Genomic DNA, 16,622 nt, shown 5'->3' with positions numbered 1-16,622 from the left:
CCATCGATTCAGCTCTGTTCTCGCTTCATCAGAGCTTTGATTAACAATAAGCGAACAAATGAGGACATGAAAGGGAATATTCCCGTCATGTACCGGGGCGTTATTTTATCATGTTCGTATGTGATTCTCAGCGTCGCATCACTTCTGTATATCCCGGATTAGTACTGATTATGGGGGCAATCATGGGCGTACCTGGAGTGTAGAAAAAGATTTGCAGCCATGTCAGGCGGCCATGACCACCGGATTTGGTCCAGTGGCCACAGACTGTCGACTTGGCTGCCGGATCAGGGTCCTGCAAATCTTTTTGCTCATTTCTAGTGCCAATCTATTGCTTAGAGATCTCTAATGACACTAGTATAAAGGTGCTTAGTAAAAAAGTGCTAAATTGTCATGAATTGTTTTATTTATTTTTTGTTTTTTTGTAGCACTGCCGAGGCCGTACTGCAGGAAATGGACAATATCAACATCCGGAGAGGTAGTAAATCCCGAGAGGTGGAGCGGCTGCGCATGTGGACAGACACAGAACTGGTGAGTCTTTCATGTACTAGAGCTACACCTTTAGACAGCCCTTCTATTAAAGATATTGGGGTTGTCCACCTTTTGGGAAATGTTTATTTAAATGCATGTATTTCAGGCTAAATATCATTTTTGCAATTGGGTTTCATTAAAATGTAGCACCGATTGCCCTCTATAGACCTTTGTTGCACTGTCTGTTGCTGGCTGCAAAAGGGGTTAACTGAGAAGCCATCAGTGAGCTCGTTCTGTCTATCAAATTCACAGGGTTTTTTATGTGTCTTTTTCTAAATTTTCCTTCTCAAAACGTGACATTTCTGCTCTAAAAACTCAGCAAAAAGTGTGCACAAAGCAAATTAACGAATGATTTTTAAAAAAAAAAATAACCTGGCACAAAGCTTTCTGAAGGTTCCAGATCTCAGGTAATCGCCCCCCAGGCTAATATGCAGCACCCCTCTATCCTGTCCCGGAGATGCTGACACGTCTGTAGTGACCTCCTCCGTTCTTACAGGCCACATGCGGTATTATATATCCGAGCAGTAGAATTTAGTGTATCATCCGCCTGTATTATAGGAGAACATGGACATGTACTCCCGTGTCAAGGGAAGGAGGAAAAGTCTGAGGCGAAGCAGCTATCCCATCAAGACTCGGCACGAAGAGTCCTCGGAGGGAGAAGAGGAGGAGGAGGAGGAAGAGGTTTCTGAAGGTCTCTTGCATAATTTGGTTATGGTTATATTTGCCATTTTATTTTTTTTCTTGTCCCCTACTTGTGTTTGTGTTCGCTCTTTAGTCCTCATGTGGAAAAAGTATTAAAATTGCACCAGTGATCTAGGGGGACGTACACGTGGAGAAACAACATTATAGTTTTCAATCAGATTTAGTGACACCCCCCACGTCACCCCATTATAAATCAATAAGAGTGGAAGCGGCCTCATCAGATGGTTGTGGTTTTCCTGCAAACTACTGCCTACTACTACTCCCTGCCTTTCTCACTCTGCTCTCTGCCTTTCGCCCTCCGCTCCCCTGCCTTTCGCCCTCCGCTCCCCTGCCTTTCGCCCTCCGCTCCCCTGCCTTTCGCCCTCCGCTCCCCTGCCTTTCGCCCTCCGCTCCCCTGCCTTTCGCCCTCCGCTCCCCTGCCTTTCGCCCTCCGCTCCCCTGCCTTTCGCCCTCCGCTCCCCTGCCTTTCGCCCTCCGCTCCCCTGCCTTTCGCCCTCCGCTCCCCTGCCTTTCGCCCTCCGCTCCCCTGCCTTTCGCCCTTCGCTCCCCTGCCTTTCGCCCTCCGCGTTCTGTCCCTTACACAGTCCGTTCCTGTGCGTAAGATGGAAGCGCATGTGACGAAACTTCCCATTCAGTCATCTCAATTGCAGCCCCTTTATCCCTGGACGTCCAGAACCCGTGTAGGGGCTGCGTGTTTTAATAGAGGCAGTGAAATGAAGTCTTGTTGCATGCGTATCCGTCATCTTATGGACTGGAGCAGCTTGCAGAACCAGGGGAAATAAAACGATAACGAAAAAGGATTCGTTAGTAAGTTACGTGTGTCCATTAATATAAAGGATATATCCCAAGGCCATATTGGACTGCTGTAGTGATCCCCGGACTCTGGTGATCCCATGCATGATGGATGCTGCAAAGAAATCTTATCTCAGTGGGAAGTTTAATTTTACATTTTAATATTTCCCTTTTTTTTATAAATATTTTGTAACCATAAAGTATCCCACCCCCTCGCATTGTGTGACATCTCTGCCAACTGCTTAGATGGCACATGGCGATGCATGCACAGCTGCCAACTGACACTAATGGAGGAAAAACCTAACGGTGTGTGGAGTTTGTCGCCTACTTTCCCCACACATGGACATCGGGCACCGGAGGAGCCGTCGGAGGACGTCGGCCAGAAGCTGCCTGCTCTGCAGCGATCAGCGCCACAGTTATGTCATGTAGTAGTCTTCAGGACGCCTTTACATACTGGCATTGCTGGGGTTGTGCGCCGCGGGCATCCAACCAACTGCAGGCATCCAACCAACTGCAGGCTGCTGCTTGCCGATATTCCTGTAGGGTCTCGTGGGCTTGGACGATGAGACCTGTGTCCACGCACGGCCACCTGAACGCGGAGAGATCCCGACCTGTCAGATACCGTGGCATATAGAATAGAAATTAACCAACGTATTGTTTGTTAGGCACGGTCGCATTGTAGAAATATCAGTTACATAATGTTTTTCATCTGCAGAATCCCAAGAGGAAGGGGAAGACGGGGATGAAGAAGCCGAGGTAGAAGGAGAAGAAAACGATCGGCCCTATAACTTACGGCAAAGAAAAACTGTGGAACGGTACCAAGCGCCTCCTATCGGTAGGTGACAGGTTCTGTCTGTACTAACATTTGATCATTTTGAGTTTATCTGTAGCCTCGAGCACTGTTATGTCCACGGTAAGGCTCCTTTCACATGGTTAGGTCCTCCAGTAAAAACCATAGGCTTGGCCGTTCCCCTTGTCTCTGTATGGATTTGTACTCTGTGATGCCATACAGCGAAAAACTGAAAACCCTGTCGTATATCGGAGGCCAAACGGGCAGTCGTGTGGCCTCCGTCCTGGTAACGGATCCTTGTACATTTCAGATTGCACATTGCATAAGAGCCAAACCTGACTTATAGGGGTTACTCCATGGCCGGCAGTCATGATCTTTCCATAGGATGTTTTGGATCCATTTTGGAGAGGAACTGTAGTTTAGATCTGTCACTTCTATAGGGCTGTGGTGGGGCACACATGTGACCGAAACTCCCCCGTAGATTGGGGATGGAGCAGTGGCAGTGCATGGATGCGCGTCGTTGATCCATTCACACGGGGAGTCATTGTGATTTAAAGGGTTTCCAATGTTGGAAAACATCGATCCTACGTCTTGGAAAAAGAAAAGTAGATTACTCACCCTTCTCAGGTCCAGCACTAAATATCCACCGCTGCTCCCGTTGTGTTGTATGCAGCGCTTATAAGCCACTCTGTGAGCTCAGCAGCTCTGAGAGGTCTGTGTTAGAGCCACCAAGCTCAGTGATGGGCTGCAGCGTTGTTGATAACATCAGCACTGCAGACAATTTAAAAAAAAAAAAAAAAAAAAAACCAGGAGCAGCTGCAAAGCCTCTGTGCTGGACCCAGGGAGAGTGAATTGGCTTTTTTTCCATTTCTAAGAGGATTAATGGATGACAACAGACAATAGTCCAAAATTGTGATCCTGAATTGTTTTACGGAGCTTACACATTGTTTTCCGGTATCAGGAGAGCCGAGGTGTCCTGGTAGGTGATACTGGAAAAATGACTGTATTTATGGTCTAGTCTCATGTGGCTATGAACTGCATCCACTTGTAAAGATCTTCCCCGTTTTTTCCTTTTAGAGCCAGCACATCAAAAAAAGCGACAAAGCACTTTGTTTGATACACACAGATCTCCTGCAAGAAGAAGCCATATCCGGTAGGTACTGAAATGGAGAGTGGTGCACACACATTGTCCAGAAATACGTGGACTATGACAGAGTCTTTGTGATTTCAGCTCTGCAGGCCATTATTTGACTTAAAATGAAACAACTGAGATGCAATTGAAGTGGAGACTTTTAGGTTTTATTAAAGGGGTTGAAACAAAAATATCCAGTGAAACGTTTAGGTATTGCAGCCATTTTTCTACAAAGCTTCCTCATTTCAGGGGATCAAAAGTAATTGGACAAATGAACTTTACCTTTAAATGAAAAGTTCATTTTTAATACTTTGTAGAGCATCTTTTGCAGGCAATGATGGCCTGAAATCTGGAAGCCATGGATGTCGCCAAACGCTGGGTTTCATCCTTTATGATGCTTTGCCGCCTTTACTGCAGCCGACTTCAGTAGTTTCTTGTCTGAGTCTTTCTGCCTTAAGTTTTGTCTTAAGCTTGTGAAATGCTGCTCGATGGGGCTGAGATCTGGGGATAACTCGGTCATGGCAGAATATTCCAATTCTTTGCGTTTGCAATATATTTTGGGTCATTGTTCATCAGTACTGTGAAGCTTCATCCAATCAACCTTGCTGCATGTGGTTGAATTTGAGCAGAAAGTCTCACCCCGTACACTTGAGTATTGATTCGGCTGCTTCTGTCTTCAGTCACATCATCAATAAACACTAGTGACCCTGTGCCATTAGACATGTACAAGTATTCAATCCCCCCCCCCCCAGGCAGTTTACCTATTTTGTTGCATTTCAACCTGTGTTTAATTATTTTTGTGATCCGATTTGTGCGCGATGCATCAGAGCTAAATAGTCTAAATTGGGGAAGGGAAGTGAGAAAAATATAGACATAAATAACATTTATGGGATCAAATAGCTAAAAATTGGCATGTGCATATGTTTTCATCCCTTTTGCTATGAAGCCCCTAAAAATTTATAGTGCAAGAAATTACCTTCATAAGTCAGATACTTAGTGACAGGACGTCCACTGTGTGCAATCCAAGTGTCACACAGCTGTCAGTATATAGACTTTACTTTTCTGAAAGGCCACTGAGGCTGCAACACCATTAAGAAAGAGACCAAGGAGATCTCCAAACAAGTCAGGGACAAAGTTGTTGAGAAGAACAAGTCGGGGTTGGGTTATAGAAAAATCTCCCAATCTCTGATGATCTCCCGGAGCACCATCAAATCCATGATCATCAACTGGAAAGAACATGGTACAGCAACAAACCTGCCAAGGGAGGGCAGCACACCAAAACTCTCAGCCCGGGCAAGGAGGGCATTAATCAGAGAGGCAGCACGGAGACCAAAGGTAACCCTGAAGGAGCTGCAGAGTTCCCAAGCAGAGACCGAAGTATCCGTCTATATGACCAAAATAAGCCGTACACTCCATAGAGGTGGCCTTTATGGAAGAGTGGGCAGAAAAAAAGCCTTTCTTACACACACAAATTGTAAGGCTCATTTTGAGTTTGCCAAAAGACATATGGAAGGTTCTCCAAATCTATGGAGAAAGGTGCTGTGGTCAGATGAGACCAGCATTTAACTTTATGACCACCAAGGTAAACAAACTCAGCTCATCAACCCAAGAACACCATCCCCACAGTGAAATGTGGTGGCAGCATCATGCTCTAGAGATGTTTTTCTGCAGCAGGAACAGGGAAAATGGATGGTGCAAAATACAGGGATATTCTTGAGCAAAACCTCTTTCAATCTATCAGTGATTTGAGACTGGGACAGAGGTTCTCCTTCCAACAAGGCAATGACCTAGGCATACTGGTAAAGCAACACTCAAGTGGTTTAAGGGGAAACATGTAAATGTTTTGGAGTGGCCTAGTCAAAGCCCAGAACTTAATCCAATTGAGAGTCTGTGGTCAGATTTAAAGATTACTGTTCACCAGAGTAAACCATCTAACCTGAAGGTGCTGGAGCAGTTTTGCCTTGAGGAATGGGCAAAAATCCCAGTGGAAAACTCAGAGACTTATCTTAAAGGGACACTGTCACCTGAATTTGGAGGGAACAATCTTCAGCCATGGAGGCGGGGTTTTGGGGTTTTTGATTCACCCTTTCCTTACCCGCTGGCTGCATGCTGGCTGCAATATTGGATTGAAGTTCATTCTCTGTCCTCCATAGTACACGCCTGCGCAAGGCAAGATTGCACCTTGTGCAGGCATGTACTGCGGAGGACAGAGAATGAACTTCAATCCAATATTGCAGCCAGCATGCAGCCAGCGGGTAAGGAAAGGGTGAATCAAAAACCCCAAAACCCCGCCTCCATGGCTGAAGATTGTTCCCTCCAAATTCAGGTGACAGTGTCCCTTTAAGTGACTTGCGGTTGTAATTGCTGCAAAAAGAGGCTCTACAAAGTACTGACTGTAGAGGGGTGAAGTTTTCAAGTATTTTGTCCTATTTGTTGTTTGCTTCACAATAAAAAGAAAACCGGGGGGGGGGGGGGGGGTTTGGGGGTTTGAGGGAATTGTTGAAAATTGACACATTTTGATATACCTACATTAAAAACAAAATGTATATTTCCCTTAAAAAATAAGTGGGGGTTGGAAGAGAATTTGCTACCTTCAATTTCTATCTTTTACCCCATTTATCTTATTTGAACTTCTTGAATTTACTTCTTTATACATTATTCATTTTATTATTAAAGCCACTTTTCCCCCTGGATTTGTTCTGTAGTCGAAAGAAGCATGCGATTCACAGCAGTGATACCACCTCCTCCTCAGACGAAGAACGGTTTGAAAGGAGAAAGTCCAAGAGTATGGCCAAAGCGAGGAATAGGTACTCTGCTTATATTCATGCTTCAGCTGCGTTCTGTACAAATGTGGTTTAGACAGAGGAATAAATAATGGCTTTCACCTTCTTCGTAGAGACTCTGGACACCTTTTGACATGAAAAAGTTATTTTTAAACATGTTAATGCAATTTTATTCGTTTTTAAAGGTGTCTCTTCCTCTAATCTAGGATGGATGTGAGTTCTGTCTTTTCATGTAATATAGGCTGGATGGGAGGTCTGGGTGTCTGTCAGATGGGCTGGATGGAAGGTCTGGCGGTCTCCCAGTTAGATGGGCTGGATGGGAGGTCTGGCTGTTTCTCCCGGTCAGATGGGCTGGATGGGGGGTCTGGCGGTCTCTCCCAGTCAGTCTGAATGAGAGGTCTGGCTTTCTCCCAGTCAGATGGGCTGGATGGGAGGTCTGGCAGTCTCTCCCAGTCACATGGGCTGGATGGGGAGGTCTGGCAGTCTCTCCCAGTCAGATGGATCGGATGGGAGGTCTGGCAGTCTCTCCCAGTCAGATGGGCCGGATGGGAGTTCTGGCGGTCTCTCCCAGTCAGATGGATCGGATGGGAGATGTGGCTGTCTCTCCCAGTCAGATGGATCGGATGAGAGATGTGGCTGTCTCCCCAGTCAGATGGGCCGGATAGGAGGTGTGGCTGTCTCTCCCAGTCAGATGGATCGGATGGGAGGTCTGGCAGTCTCTCCCAGTCACATGGGCTGGATGGGGAGGTCTGGCTTTCTCTCCCAGTCAGATGGGCTGGATGGGAGGTGTGGCTGTCTCTCCCAGTCAGATGGGCCGGATGGGAGGTGTGGCTGTCTCTCCCAGTCAGATGGGCCGGATGGGAGGTGTGGCTGTCTCTCCCAGTCAGATGGGCCGGATGGGAGGTCTGTTTGCTGGGTGTTCGTCTTCATTAGCTCACATTTCAGCACAGCTTCTATCCTGCACTAATTTCCTCTTCTTGTGCTTTCCTCCTTCTCTGTTGCCTGATTTCTATGCCCTCCCTGTGACTGAACATGCTGAATCTCCTCTCTACACATAAGATGTGTACAATTCACTCCCGTCTCCTATCTGAAACACTAAGAGAAGGGGAAACAGGGAATCCTTCAGAAAGTGGAGCAGGGTTCCTGACCATTTTGTAACATTTTTGCAGATCATTCAGATAGTTTTTTTTTTTTATTCAAATATATTTTTATTAAGAATAACAAGATAAATGACATGTTACATTCTCATTTTCAATACAAAGCTTTCCCCCCCCCCCTTCAAACATTCCCCTTCAATCCCACCACCCCCCAACCCCACCCAACAAAGCAGCTCACCTTGCTTAGCACTTCCATCATTAGACCAATATACTATCTAATCTCTCGGCCAATAATATAAGCCACATTTAACATTACCATTAATTAGGAACCTTAAGATCATTCAGATAGTTAATGGACTTGCATTGCTTCCTAATTGCAAAGTTATGTTAGAAAAAAGCTTAGTGCAAAGAGGTGCATAACTTTTACCGTAAGTTGGGGGCTAAATGTTGCAAAATATTAGAAATCTCCATTATTCTGATACCTAATGTATCTCTGCGCCTTTCCAGAGAATGGAGACCCCTGCTGTATTTTTGTAATCTACCTTATATACTCGAGTATGAGCCGAGATTTTCAGCCCAAATTTTTGGGCTGAAAGTCCCCCTGTCGGCTTATACTCGAGTCACGGTGGGCGGCAGGGGCGGCGGGTGAGGGGGAGAGGGCGCTGAGGCATACTCGCCTAGTCCCGGCGATCCTGGCACTCCCCCTGCCCGTCCCACGGTCTTCGGGTGCTGCAGTTCTTCCCCTGTTCAGCGGTCACGTGGGACCGCTCATTAGAGAAATTAATATGGACTCCACTCCCATAGGAGTGGAGCCGTATATTCATTTCTCTAATCAGCGGTAACGGTGACCGCTGATAGAGGAAGAGGCTGCGGCACCCGGAGACCAGCTGTCCGGGGGAAGGAGTGGGACGCCGGGAGAAGGTAAGTACCGCATATTCACCTATCCCCGTTCCACACGCCGGGCGTCGCTCCATCTTCCCGGCGTCTCTCCGCACTGACTGTGCAGGTCAGAGGGCGCGATGACGCATATAGTGTGCGCGGCGCCCTCTGCCTGATCAGTCAGAGCGGAGAGACGCCGGGACGGGACGCCGAGGAGCTGCAAGCAAGAGAGGTGAGTATGGCATTTTTTTTTTTTATTGCAGCAGGCAGCATTATATATACTGGTAGCACAGCTTTATAAGGAGCATCTATGGGGCACAAATGAATGGTGCAGAGCACTATATGGCAGAGCTTTATAAGGAGCATATATGGGGCACAAATGAACGGTGCAGAGCACTATATGGCACAGCTATGGGGCAATAATGAACGGTGCAGAGCACTATATGGCACAGCTATGGGGCAATAATGAACGGTGCAGAGCACTATATGGTACAGCTTTATATGGCACATCTATGGGGCAATAATAAACGGTGCAGAGCATATATGTGGCACAGCTTTATATGGAGCTTCTATGGGGCAATAATGAACAATATGGAGCATTATATGTGGCACAGCTTTATACAGAGCATCTATGGGGCAATAATGAACGGTATGGAGCATCTATTTTTATTTTTGAAATTCACCGGTAGCTGCTGCATTTCCTACCCTAGGCTTATACTCGAGTCAATAAGTTTTCCCAGTTTTTTGTGGCAAAGTAGGGGGGGTCGGCTTATACTCGAGTATATACGGTAATATATAAAGCTGAATGTGTGTGTTTGTTTATGTCCGGGATTGGCATCTGCACCGTCGCAGCTACAGCCACAAAATTTTGCACAATCACACGTCTGGACCCCGAGAGCGTCATAGCCTACGTTGTGAGGCGAAATTTTAACCCTGCGTGTTCCAATTCACCAAACAATTTTGCCCCTATCTACATAATGTGGAAAAAGTGAAGGGAAAAGTGTTGGAGGCAAATTGACTGCTGCCAGATGTGAACAAGGGGGACTTAAAGAATGAGAGCGATGGTGCCAAAGAGTATATACCATACAGTTGCTAAGGTGGGGTCCCGACATGGGATACTCACCACACACGGGGATATGAACACACACACACAAAATGCGCCACACACTACACATTTCACCACACATACACCAACCTCGCCACATAAAAGTCGAAACACAAAAGTCGCCGCTCAAAACTCGCCACGCGCAAAACTCGCCACATGCAAAACTAGGCTCACGCAAAACGCGCCACACGTGCAACACTCACCTCATGGAAAACTCGCCACACGCAAAACTTGCACACGTGGAAAAATTGCCACATGCACAAAAGTTGCAACACATTAAAAATTTGCCTCACACAAACCTTGCACATACTCAAAACGCACCACACAAAACTCGCCACGCGCAAAACTCGCCACGCGCAAAACTTGCTGCACACAACTTGCTACACTAACCTGTCACATGCAACTCGACACACAAAAATTTGCTACACGCATGTCGCCATACAAAACTCATCTCACAAAAGTCGCTACATGCATGTCGCCACATGCAACTCAACACGCACAACTTGACACATGAAACTCGTCCTAAAACACACACAAGTCTGGTATTATCCTTCAAAAATAAAAATCTGATTAATAAGCAGACAAACTACAAGAGCAACAAATGTACCATGTATGAAATACGGCATCTGTCAGTCAAATGACCTGTCTATTATGTGCATGTGTGAGCTAATATATACTGCCAGGGGGGAGGGCTTCCTGTTGGCTGGGGATTTATCAGGCTGCCAATTTAACTTACAAATACTGAGGTAAAAATACTGACCAAATAACGTGTGAACGAGTTCTAATACAGGAGGAGATGACATACAGATATATACTATATACAGGAGGAGATGACACACAGGTATATACTTATATACAGGGGAAATGACACACAGATATATACTATATACAGGAGAGATGACACACATATATATAATATACACAGGGGAGATGACCTACAGGTATATACTATATACAGGGGGAGATGACATACAGGTACATACTATATACAGGAGGAGATGACACACAGGTATATACTATATACAGGGGAGATGACATACAGGTATATACTATATACAGGGGGAGATGACATACAGGTATATACTATATACAGGAGGAGATGACACACAGGTATATACTATATACAGGAGAGATGACACACATATATATAATATACACAGGGTAGATGACATACAGGTATATACTATATACAGGGGAGATGACATACAGGTATATACTATATATAGGAGATGACATGACATTAAAGTATATAGTATATACAGAAGAGATGACATACAAGTATATACTATATACAGGAGGAGATGACACATAGGTATATACAATATACAGGAGGAGATGACATACAGCATGTATATACTATTTACAGGGGAGATGACATACAGGTATATACTATTTACAGGGGAGATGACATACAGGTATATACTACATACAGGTGTATACTATATATAAGGGAAATGACAAACATGTATATACTGAGGGGAAAATAAGAGGTGTGAGGTGAAAATGAGGGGTGTGAGGTGAAAATGAAAAGATGTGAGTGCAAAATGAGAGGAGTGAGGGAAAATAGTGGAGTGATCAGAAAATGACAGATGTGAGGTCGAAATGACAAGTGTTAGGGGGGGAATGAGAGGAGTGATGGGAAAATAAGAGAAGTGAGGTGCTGTAACTAACCACAGATATTTACTATGCCCAGGCAACGCCGGGCTCTTCAGCTAGTAATATATATTATAATATTATTTTCTTTTTATGACAGGTGTTTACCCATGAACCTCCGACCCGAGGATCTAGCCAGCGGCATCTTACGAGAACGGGTAAAAGTTGGTGCTAGTTTGGCGGATGTGGACCCAATGAGCCTAGATCGATCGGTGAGTGTTAATAGCTCGGTGGAATGTCCAATTTTTTATTTTTTTAGTTTCATGATGTAACATGGTGGGCAACAAAGTTATAGTTTAGGCATCCTGCAAACAAGGCAGGCATACAAGTAATGGAGAGCATAATCCAGTGCTCATCCAGGCCACACCCAATACAAAGACATTGGGGGAAAAGGAGAGAGACGTTATACCGTCACCGCATCTGCTTGTGGTGCAGTGAAGTCGTATATACTCACTAAAGTTTCCTTGTGCCACAAATGTCTGTTTTGTCGCCCAAGGAAGCAAAATAAATTGGTACACGCGAATAGTAGTAATTTTTGTGGCAGGTCGAAATTATATGTTTAAATTGATTCTGTTCAATATTTCACATTAATCCCTTTTACGACCTTGAGATTTCTCTTTTTTTGCGTTTGTTTTTTCGCTCCCCTTCTTCCCAGAGCTATAACTTTTTTTTATTTTTCAGTCAATATGGCGGTGTGAGGGATTTTTTTTTTGTGGAACGAGTTGTACTTTTGAATGACGCCATTTAATTTTACCTTATAGTGTACAGGAAAATTGGAAAAAAAATCCAAGTTTGTTGAAATTCCAAAACAAAAAGGGCAATTCCACAATTTTATTTCATTTCTTTTTTTTACACCACATTCACTAAATGCTAAAAGTGACCCGTCATTGTGATTCTCCAGGTCATTACGAGTTCACAGATTCCAAATTTGTTGTCCAAGTTCTTTATTTAAATAATGTAAAAAAAAAAATAAATCCGTCTCCATTTTTTGTGATGTGGGGCTGGGTGAGGGCTTATTTTTTGTGCCCCAAGATGACTTTTTTTATTGATACAATTTTGGGGTAGATTACAATGTTTTGATCGCCGGTTATTGCATTTTATTGCGATGTGCAATGAGCAAAAAAAAATTAATCCTGGCGTTGTAATTTTTTTTTCTCTTCACGCCATTTACCGATTGCATTAATTCTTTTTATATTTTCAAAGATTGAACTTTTCTGAACGCGGCGATACCAAATGTTTTTTTTGTTTTATTTTGTATGGGGCAAAACAGGGGGGGATATAAACTTTATTTATTTTTTTTTAATTTATTAATTGGTTTACAGAGTTTTTTTTTGCGTTTTTACACCTGCGGGTTCCTGTAAAGGAACAGGTGTAAAACGCTGCAAAATCCACACGAAGAATTGACATGCTGTGGAAAATGCAACGCAGTGTTTCCGCGCGGTATTTTCCGCACCATGGGCACAGCGGATTTGGTTTTCCATAGGTTTACATGGTACTGTAAACCAGATGGAAAATTGCTGCGAATCCGCAGTGTCAAAAACGCTGCAGATCCATGGGCAAATCTGCAATGTGTGCTCATAGTCTAAGACTTGAAGCTGCTTCTGCACTGATTTGAGTAGCAGAAATGCTCATATTCTATGAATGCCGCCCACAGGGCAACGTTCCTAGAAGATCAGCAATGACAACCACAGAGGTCGGCGCACCAGGTTCATGTGACACGGGCACTAATGGGCGGTATTAGTGACGCTCTTCCGACATGATGTTAAATACAGTTGTCAGAGTTTGACAGCGGCATTTAACATGTTAACAGCCGCGGATGGATTGCGATTCCACCCGCGACTCTTAGCTGATCAGATCATCTCTCGTCATATGCACCTATGTGCCTGAAAACATGCCGTCTCCGCACCACAGCCCGCACCAGACAAGTGGAGGTGACCTATGGAGTATCTATAAGTCACAGGTCGTAAAGGGGTTAATTGATTATTTTGATTTATATTAATTTTACTGCCACATAGTGTGATGGCCTCCATGGTCTCCTAACACTGTATGACCCTCCATATATTCCTCCTACATGTGATTAAAAAAACAAATACTTCTCCCCTTGCCCCCATTCCCCTGTGTGCTGCTCCGCCTTATGCTCCGCACATCGTGGCTCCACAGCAGGTGCCATCTAATGATGGAAGACGGAGCTGACTGTTCCCTCCTCCACCATTGTGTTAGCCAGTATCTGTATCCCGAAGATAAGGGTAAAATTGAATCTTAGGACGGAGGTGTGGAGGGCGGCCTGCGGGTCAGTGCTTCTCGCCCTTTTACTGTCCATTGTCCCTGTGCTGTATATTAAAAGTCAAAGGGCCGTAGTTTGCCCAGGTCTGTAATGTAATGACTGATGGGACGATACGTGACTTGTGAGCGGTGTTTTCCGCTTCGGTCCTCTCAGACATAATACAGCGCAGATCTCTTTACCTTCTGTGTTCCTATGAATACACTCGCACATTGTGAATTGTTGTGTTCTGCTTTCCCCGCTCAGGTCCGCTTCGACAGTGTGGGAGGTCTAAGCCAGCACATTTATGCATTGAAAGAAATGGTGGTTTTCCCCCTTTTATATCCGGAGATTTTCGAGAAGTTCAAGATTCAACCTCCCCGGTAAGTGCGGGCCTTTTATTATAAAGCTGCATACACTCGGGGGCGCTCAGGACCCTCGTATTAGTGCGGTGGGGGAGTAAGGCGATGAATATCCCTCTGTGACACTGGTTCTATTGCACGTTCTGCTGCTGTCGTGCTCGGCACTAGTTGGCGCTTGTACCGGGCAGCGGGGCGGTGGGATCAGTATGACGGGGATAAATACCGGCTTATTGCGGTGTCACACAGATAATTGGAGGTTAATTCCGGTATGTATAATGTCCCTAAGGGGAGAGACGGTGAAGCTGGCAGCAGCTGCTGTCACTATGATCAGCGGGGTGAGCGCCCATATGACGGCTCCGCCATTTCTCTGTCGCATAGATTCACTGCTTGTACAGCAGATGGCTGAGTATATTATATATCATTAGATTGCAGGCCTCGCTTGTAGTCCAGGATATATATCCACACTCCGCAGCCGCCTTGCATCCTTCCCGCCGCCTTGTGTCCTCCACACCCCCGCCTTGCGTCCTCTGTTGTGAATTCTGTGGCTAAATTCACTCCTGTGGTCACAAGTGGTATTGCAGCCTCTGGGCTTCCTCCCTCAGGTGTTTTGGTGAGCTCGTTGGCTGCCTTGCTATTTAACTCCACCTGAGTCTGTCTTCCTTGCTCCTTGTCAATGTTCCAGTGTTGGATCTGAGCTACTGCATCTTTCCTGTGGCCTGCTGCTCTGCTAGATAAGTGTTACTTTGTTTTTGTTTCCGTTTTTTCTGTCCAGCTGTGCTATTCTCTTTTGCTGGAAGCTCTGAGACGCAAAGGGTGCACTGCCGTGCCGTTAGTTCGGCACGGTGGGTCTTTTTGCCCCCCTTTGCGTGGTTCTGCTTTAGGGTTTTTTGTAGACTGCATAGTTCTCTTTGCTATCCTCGCTCTGTCTAGAATATCGGGCCTCACTTTGCTGAATCTATTTCATTCCTACGTTTTGTCTTTTCATCTTGCTAACAGTCATTATATGTGGGGGGCTGCCTATTCCTTTGGGGTATTTCTCTGAGGCAAGTCAGGCTTGTATTTCTATCTTCAGGCTAGTCAGCTCCTCAGGCAGTGCCGAGTTGCATAGGTAGTGTTAGGCGCAATCCACTGCTGCTTTTAGTTGTGTGAGGATAGGTTCAGGTATTGCAGTCTGCAGAGATTCCACGTCTCAGAGCTTGTTCTATTGTTTTTGGGTTATTGCCATATCACTGTATGTGCGCTGATTACTGCACACTGTGTTGCCTGATAGCACAGCATAACAGTCCTCCCCGCCGCCTTTTGTCCTTCCCGCCACCGCCTTGCCTCCTCCCTGCCCCAGCCTTGCGTCCTCCCCTCCTTGCCTTCTCCCTGCCCCAGAATGCGTCCTTCCCGCCGCCGCCTTGCATCCACCCCGCCGCCGCCTTGCGTCCTTCCCGCCGCCTTGCGTCCTTCCCGCCGCTTTGCGTCCTTCCCGCCGCCTTGCGTCCTTCCCGCCGCTTTGCGTCCTTCCCGCCGCCTTGCGTCCTCCACACCCCCGCCTTGCGTCCGCCACACCCCCCACCTTGCGTCTTCCACACCCCCGTCTTGCATCCTCCCCGCCATGCCCACTCCCTGCCCCAGCCTTGCGTCCTTCCCGCCGCCGCCTTGCATCCATCCCGCCGCCGCCTTGTGTCCACCCTCCGCTGCATTCGTTCACGGGCGTCAGCCAGTGTGTTCCTGGACGTCAGTAATAAAGATGTCTTTCCTTCTATAACGACCCTCGAAATCATGAAAGTGCTTCTTTACCCCAGATATCTGCCATCAGGCGGCACTAGAGAAGCTCCCACATGGACCTCATCATCCAGTGTACGGGTGATGTTAGTGGTTCTCTGAGTCTATACCATTCAGAGCCTGTCCTCATGGAGTGGACGTCTGCCTTCGGTGGAGGTCCAACCTTAGGAAACCTGTTGATCAGTACAGTAAAAGGGCTTTAAAACTTTACTTGTAAAGCTGCGCCCCCTGCAGTGTTCACCCTGGCATTGCATGTCCTATGTACTATCTGCAACTTTTCCCGATCAGTTGGGGTCTAAGCTCCTTTACTAATCGCCTACCAGTGTTCTAGTCAGAAGACTTTTTCAATAGTAGGAATATGCCTTTAAACAGCTCTTAATATGGAATGTTTAAAGTCATCCTTTCTCCATCGCCACATTGGGGGACACAGGACCGTGAGTGTATGCTGCTGTCACTAGGAGGCTGACACTAAGTAAATACAAAAAAGGTTAGCTCCTCCTCTTCAGTATACACCTCCCACTGGCTCCGGATAATACCAGTTCTTGCTTAGTGTCCGTAGGAGGCACACTGCCTCTGTTTCTTTCCAGACGTTTTTATTTTTATTTTTTTGACAATTTGTGCAAGAGGATTAAAGGGGCGACGGACCCTTTTAAGGGGTCCGATCTCCACCGAAACACCAACAGGCGAGCACGGCGAGTTTACTCCCCGTACCCTGTCCTGCGACGTGGGATGCTCGGCCGTGGACATGCCCTGTGAAATCCTAGGGCAG

The 16,622-nt window shown here is 46.0% G+C and overlaps 1 protein-coding gene across 2 annotated transcripts in view; it reads left to right on the top strand.

The window, feature by feature from the left end:
• Positions 1 to 16,622, top strand: part of ATAD2B (ATPase family AAA domain containing 2B) — a 153,206-nt gene that overhangs the window by 39,794 nt on the left and 96,790 nt on the right. For both annotated transcript variants that reach the window (XM_069728154.1, XM_069728155.1), the window contains exons 5-11: positions 426 to 528; positions 1,087 to 1,219; positions 2,738 to 2,857; positions 3,890 to 3,965; positions 6,650 to 6,751; positions 11,562 to 11,673; positions 13,989 to 14,104. In XM_069728154.1, the coding sequence (XP_069584255.1) occupies positions 426 to 528; positions 1,087 to 1,219; positions 2,738 to 2,857; positions 3,890 to 3,965; positions 6,650 to 6,751; positions 11,562 to 11,673; positions 13,989 to 14,104 (762 nt within the window). The remainder of the gene's footprint in view (positions 1 to 425; positions 529 to 1,086; positions 1,220 to 2,737; positions 2,858 to 3,889; positions 3,966 to 6,649; positions 6,752 to 11,561; positions 11,674 to 13,988; positions 14,105 to 16,622) is intronic.

The sequence above is a fragment of the Ranitomeya imitator genome, chromosome 5 (genome assembly GCF_032444005.1).
Source record: "Ranitomeya imitator isolate aRanImi1 chromosome 5, aRanImi1.pri, whole genome shotgun sequence".
Lineage (NCBI taxonomy): Eukaryota > Metazoa > Chordata > Amphibia > Anura > Dendrobatidae > Ranitomeya > Ranitomeya imitator.
The sequence above is the reverse complement of the archived record's forward strand: the minus strand, read 5'-3'. Positions and strand labels throughout refer to the sequence as shown.